A 6,000-nucleotide genomic window follows, 5' to 3' on the forward strand; every position below is an offset into this window, starting at 1 on the left:
CAGGCCTTGATCATTAGCAAAGTGCTTACACATTCCATATTGCGTTTATAATGTTTCGTCATGTTATGAAGATTTGATCATCATGTTTGGTATTGTTTTAAAGGTCTTGGTGTGATGGGTGGAAGGGTCTAGTTCATTCAAACCTAACAAAGAGTGTACTAAAGCTTTTTTAACTTTAGGACATTACCTGCACTCCTCTAAGAGGATTGGCTTTGTCTGGGAATCCTGTTCACAGATAAAGTGGCTCCCATTTGTTGATCTCGTAAGCCACGAGTTAAACTAAATTTCACAATGACCATTGAATTCATGATTATTTTTAACATTTGGGTATAAAAGGTGCATTGGGAAAAGACTCAAGGAAGCTTCTGTAACCAGAACTTCCCACACTACAACTGTGTGTCTCGATTTTACCAGGTATGATAAACTTTGTGGTTTTATTTAATTCTTTTACTATGCTGATAATCCTTGCTTAGTAAATTAGGAATTTCTATTCATGTGCATTCTATGATTTTAAGTAATGTTGTGCCTACCTGGCATAATAAATTGTAATTGTTGATATTATCTGAATTCTTCAAAGTCTGTTATTACCAGTAGATTGAAAGTTGCCTGTTCTGTTACCGCAAATTCGACGTGTCAGGATAGGAAGGACTAGTTTATACTAGACTTTATATCATAAATGGGTCATTACTAAAGCTCACATGTTACAGATTTCCACTTATCATCTGGCCTAGCACGTTGCATGATCGTGACTAAAATAACTATTGTTTTGTTTCTGAACAAGCATATCGCGGCCAAAATTAATGATATTAGCTTTCCTGTAGCTCAGTGGTAAGAGCATTGCGTTAACAATGCAAGGTTGTGGGTTCGATCCCAGGGGATTGCAAGTACCTATGTAAAATGTATAGGATAAAGCAATGTAAGTCGCTTTGGATAAAAGCGTCTGCCAAATGCCTAAATGTAAATGTATATTTGTTTACTCGGCAACCTCTGACTAGTTCAGAGCTGACCGTTTTGTGTCCGTGAGATTCATGAACCTGGCCTGCGTGAGACTCTGTGCGACTGTAGGTCCCAATCGAAAGAATAACTATTAATAATAAATATTAAAGTATGGAGATTTATAGATAAGTTAGCTTTGATCAACAGATACATTTGAAATGTCATACAAGTTAATTTATATTATATTAAAATTGGGAGTCAGATCAGTCTTAACCATAGAGTTATATAAATGGAACTAAATTGTAACAGTTCCTAAATAACTTCATGCAGAAATCGCTGAGGAGAAGCAGAACGCGAGATCCCTTCAACCACACCATTGGATTCCGTCGTTGGGTCAGTGATGTGGTCTTTTACAAATGGAAAAAACAGAGTTTCCCTCATTTCAGGGATAATAATAACCTTTCTGAAACGGGCCCCTGATTTAACTCATTCACTTGTTTATGTGTTACTTTAGAAGACATCAAAAACATTCAGGGTGGAAAGATACGTTATATGAAAGACTGTAAAATGCATCAATTTCTGTTACGACATCAAAGTCCTTAAACTTCAGAAAACCCACCTGTTGTCTAGTGCAGTGATATTCAACCTGTGGGCCTCGGATAGCAATCTGGTGGACCGTAAAGACAGTGGTAGACTACCGCCAAATAAATTTGTAATTATTTTTTAATTGTAACATTTTGTTATTTTCTACTGATTTATTTAGTCTTATGAATTTACATGTTAAAGAATCATGTTAAAGAAACAGTAAAGTGGAGTCCAGATGCATTACCTAAAAAATATATAGATTTGAATGTCACGAAATTCAAATACACTCACCTAAAGGATTATTAGGAACACCATACTAATACTGTGTTTGATCCCCTTTCACCTTCAGAAGTGTCTTAATTCTACGTGGCATTGATTCAACAAGGTGCTGAAAGCATTCTTTAGAAATGTTGGCCCATATTGATAGGATAGCATCTTGCAGTTGATGGAGATTTGTGGGATGCACAAAGCTCCCGTTCCACCACATCCCAAAGATGCTCTATTGGGTTGAGATCTGGTGACTGTGGGGGTCATTTTAGTACAGTGAACTCATTGTCATGTTCAAGAAACCAATTTGAAATGATTGGAGCTTTGTGACATGGTGCATTATCCTGCTGGAAGTAGCCATCAGAGGATGGGTACATGGTGGTCATAGAGGGATGGACATTGTCAGAAACAATGCTCAGGTAGGCCGTGGCATTTAAACAATGACCAATTGTCACTAAGGGTCCTAAAGTGTGCCAAGAAAACATCCCCCACACCATTACACCACCACCATAATTGCATTAATGAGAAATTGAACAGGTGTTCTTTATAATCCTTTAGATGAGTGAATATATTATATTACAGTAAATGATGTTGCTGTAAAATGGGTAACACACTTTGACGAACAAATCATCCTCACCAAAACTTTTGTACATAAATTTATTCTAAATAGGCAAGAAGAGAAAAGATAAGAACAGTTAAAAGCACACGTATGCAGCAATCACCAGTCTCTTTATTTCATTTTCTCTATCTCTCTCTGTCTCTCTATCTCTCTTTCTCTCTCTTTCTCTCTCTCTTTCTCTAAGACAAAATGACAAAATGCATGTTTCATCTCAGTATATATAATATTACAGTAATATTACGGGGCAATCGTGGCCTAGTGGTTAGAGAGTCGGACATGTGAACAGAAGGTTGCTGGTTCGATTCTCAGGGCCGGCGGGTAACGATTGCGGTGACCTTGAGCAAGACACCTTACCTCTACACGCTCCCTTGGCGCTGCAGTGATAGCTGCCCACTGCTCCGGGTGTACGTGTGTTCACCACTTGCTGTGTGTGTGCTCACTAATCACTGGATGGGTTAAATGCAGAGGTCACATTTCGGGTATGGGTCACCATACCTGACAAATAGGTCACTTTCACTTTACACTTTCACTATATACATTAGTGGTGGGCCGTTAACGGCGTGAGACTCTTATCGCGCGGTAAAAAAAATGTTGCTATATACTTAGGACCCTTTGTTAATCTATTCTCAAAGTTGGGTTGGGAGCTGGGTCTATACTACGCAAGCTATGATGACTTTCACCTTGATATTTTAGCGCGGATGTGCACCAGCTTAACTGCACTGTACGGGGCGAGAACAAGATTTTTCAACTCGCGTCATTCGAGGAAGCAGAAGCCGCCTCATCATCTCATAACCAGGGCTTCATTCGCGCGATTCGGGCAGCAAGTAGGTCTATTGGCTCTTTGCATTAACACATAAATCACTCGCGCTTGACACGCCATTCGCGTTTGGTCTGAACACAACATAACGTTACTGTGAAATTACCGCATCAAACGTGACGTGCTTGGATGCAGCTATGAAGCCGCCGGGTTTCCTAAGGGAATATTTATTTTTAAGAAGCTTCCCAATAGAAACATCGACAGGACTAAGGTTGTTTGCACCTTGTGCAATGCGGAATTGGTTTAAAAAAACACTTTCTCTCAACAGGTAGTGGTCTAGCTTTAGTTGAAACCAGTAACTTTGTATTGGCACCTTATGTATTATGGCTCCTGTATGACATATCGCTTGTTGCTCCCTCACTCTTTGTAAGTCGCATTGGATAAAAGCGTCTGCTAAATCACTTAATGTAAATGTACTGTAGGAGCTCTTCCAGTCTCAAGTACCACCTAAATGCAAATCATCCCTTAGCTAATGCGGAAGTAAACACAAGTTCATCTTATTGAACATAATTTAATTTTCATCACCAATTATCATAGTAGAACAGCTTTCTCAAGCAGTTTGTGATGCATTTTGGAAACAGGAGATGAGCCTCTGGTCTAATGCGCCACCTGGCTTGAGAAACCCGTTCTCAAAGACTTACTTTTAGTCAATATTTGGGTAGCACACATATTCTGAATGCCTTCGGCAGAATTCAAATGAGCCATTTTAATCTAGGTTAATCTTGGAATAAATCTAGATTCATCTAGATTAAAAAAAATAATCTATGCCCACCACTAATATACATATAATTACGCATAGATGTAGGCCTATATTTAATTTTAAATGAATTCATGATACACGGTGAAAGAATAAGAAAAGATGTGTTAGACTATAACTGGAGCTGCGAGGTTTCTCTGAATAACTGTGCTGTTACAGCGAGAACTCTGCTAACCATGTGTCTGTATAAAAGATGTTTTAGGTTCAACTTCTTGTTGAGTCTCACTCAATGCCCTGCAAAAGGCAGATTTTTTAGGTTCCTGTTCTTCTGCCTGAACTGGGGCTTCTGGATTTTAGTCCCACAGTCACTGGCCTGCATTAGGAAAGAGGGACTGTTTCTCCACAGTGTGGAATTGAGTCAATGAAAACCCAAGTGTAATATCATCGGCGGGAGTCAATATTGGGCCAAGCTCCAGGATCAGATAGTTCCTGGATTTAAGTGACTCTAACACCAACAAACACACGGTAACAACAAGAATCAGACTTCAACCAGGTAAGAACCGTTGTTGAAACTGACCAGTACACAAATTGGTGGATGTCCAGAGTCAGAGCTGCTTGGGGTTCAGTGGTGACACTCTTGAGGCAAATTTCTACATAAAGTTTCGTTCAACCGTTTGACAGACATCATCTGTAGCTTTGAGACCACTCACTCTTTGCATGCCACGTTTTTATTTACAGCAAGAATTTGAAACTGAATTTGAATCTGAGGTTGAACATGTGAACAGTCTGCTATGATGTAGAGGTCTAGATGATGAAATAATGACCAAGTCATAGTAAATCAATAAGAGATTCATTTTGAGTGACAGCAAAACTGAACAATCCTATGGTCTTTCTAAACAGGGGACTTTGTTGTCGCTGACTTCATGATAAATTTCCACTCTATGTGGACCGCCAGCCTCGGGAAGCCTTATGAAAAAAGTAAAAGCTGATAAACTTTACTCTTGTTGATTTATGTCTTGTAACATTAGATTTTTAGGAGTCATTTTGTTGCAGTCATTGTATGAGGTGGGTGCACAGTACTGATATAAATACAATAATATGCCTTTAATAATTATTAAGGAAATACTTTTACAAAACAATCACTTTAGCAAAGTTTCTACTATATTTTGATTATCTTAAAGAATAACGTAATTCATTTTTGTTCAGTAAATATACTCACAATAGTTAAAAAACATTTTTAAAATATCTTTCAAAACATTAAAGATCTGATAATAATTTTAAATATATTTACAGTACAAAATGTGAGTGGTGCCTTGTGGCAAACCGTGGAACTGGGAACCAGGGCGATGACATTTTAAGCCAATAATGAAACTAACCAACTCCCATTTCTCTATGATGTTCTCTATGATGTATAAACGGTTGCTAGGCTAATGTGTTTGGTTGCTATGGGCGTGGTTTTTACTCTGTGCAGATGTCCCCAATATTAAGCGTTCAGAAGATGTCATAACTAGACGTAGAAAAAACTTTCACTTTTGGCCCTCAAGGGACATATTTTCACTATCAAAGACGCAGAAAAGACGTCTTTTGGACACATCACCTTTCCTTGGGGGTGGATATATTTAATAAAGTAATTACTATAAAATGGCTATTTTTCTTTAATAGAAAATTTATTTATAGACAGACGGAGAACTCTGGTGTCAATTCTCCTGACATTTAAATCAAACGTAAAACCAGAAACACAAAACTCACCAATGACAAGAAGACTGAAATACAGAATCTGAGCCATTTCTGAGGAAGAATCACATTGAAAAGCTCAAATGTTAAACTTCTGTTTGTTCACAATTTTGTCATTCAACATAAATTCATTTGCAAATTTAAAATCAAATAAATCTGTGAGTATGACATAAAAGTTTGCTTAGTTTCTGTCATGTATAAAAGTCAATGAAGTTAAAAGTCAACATTTCTATCACTACTGTATCTCTTCAGAAAATCAGTTATTGATAAAGTTTCATTAAAAGTTATTTTCAGATCAATTCACAAAAACAGATTCATTTCAAAAGAATGATTTTAATAAGAATG

The 6,000-nt window shown here is 37.6% G+C and overlaps 1 protein-coding gene across 1 annotated transcript in view; it reads right to left on the reverse strand.

Moving 5' to 3' along the window:
• LOC130420433 (C-type mannose receptor 2-like) overlaps positions 1-5,707 on the reverse strand; it is a 39,232-nt gene extending 33,525 nt beyond the window's left edge. Inside the window, 1 exon segment of the mRNA XM_056747718.1 lies at positions 5,671-5,707. Coding sequence (XP_056603696.1) covers positions 5,671-5,707 — 37 coding nt within the window.
• Positions 5,708-6,000: the final 293 nt, after the last annotated feature.

Source organism: Triplophysa dalaica, chromosome 5 (genome assembly GCF_015846415.1).
Source record: "Triplophysa dalaica isolate WHDGS20190420 chromosome 5, ASM1584641v1, whole genome shotgun sequence".
Classification (NCBI taxonomy): domain Eukaryota; kingdom Metazoa; phylum Chordata; class Actinopteri; order Cypriniformes; family Nemacheilidae; genus Triplophysa; species Triplophysa dalaica.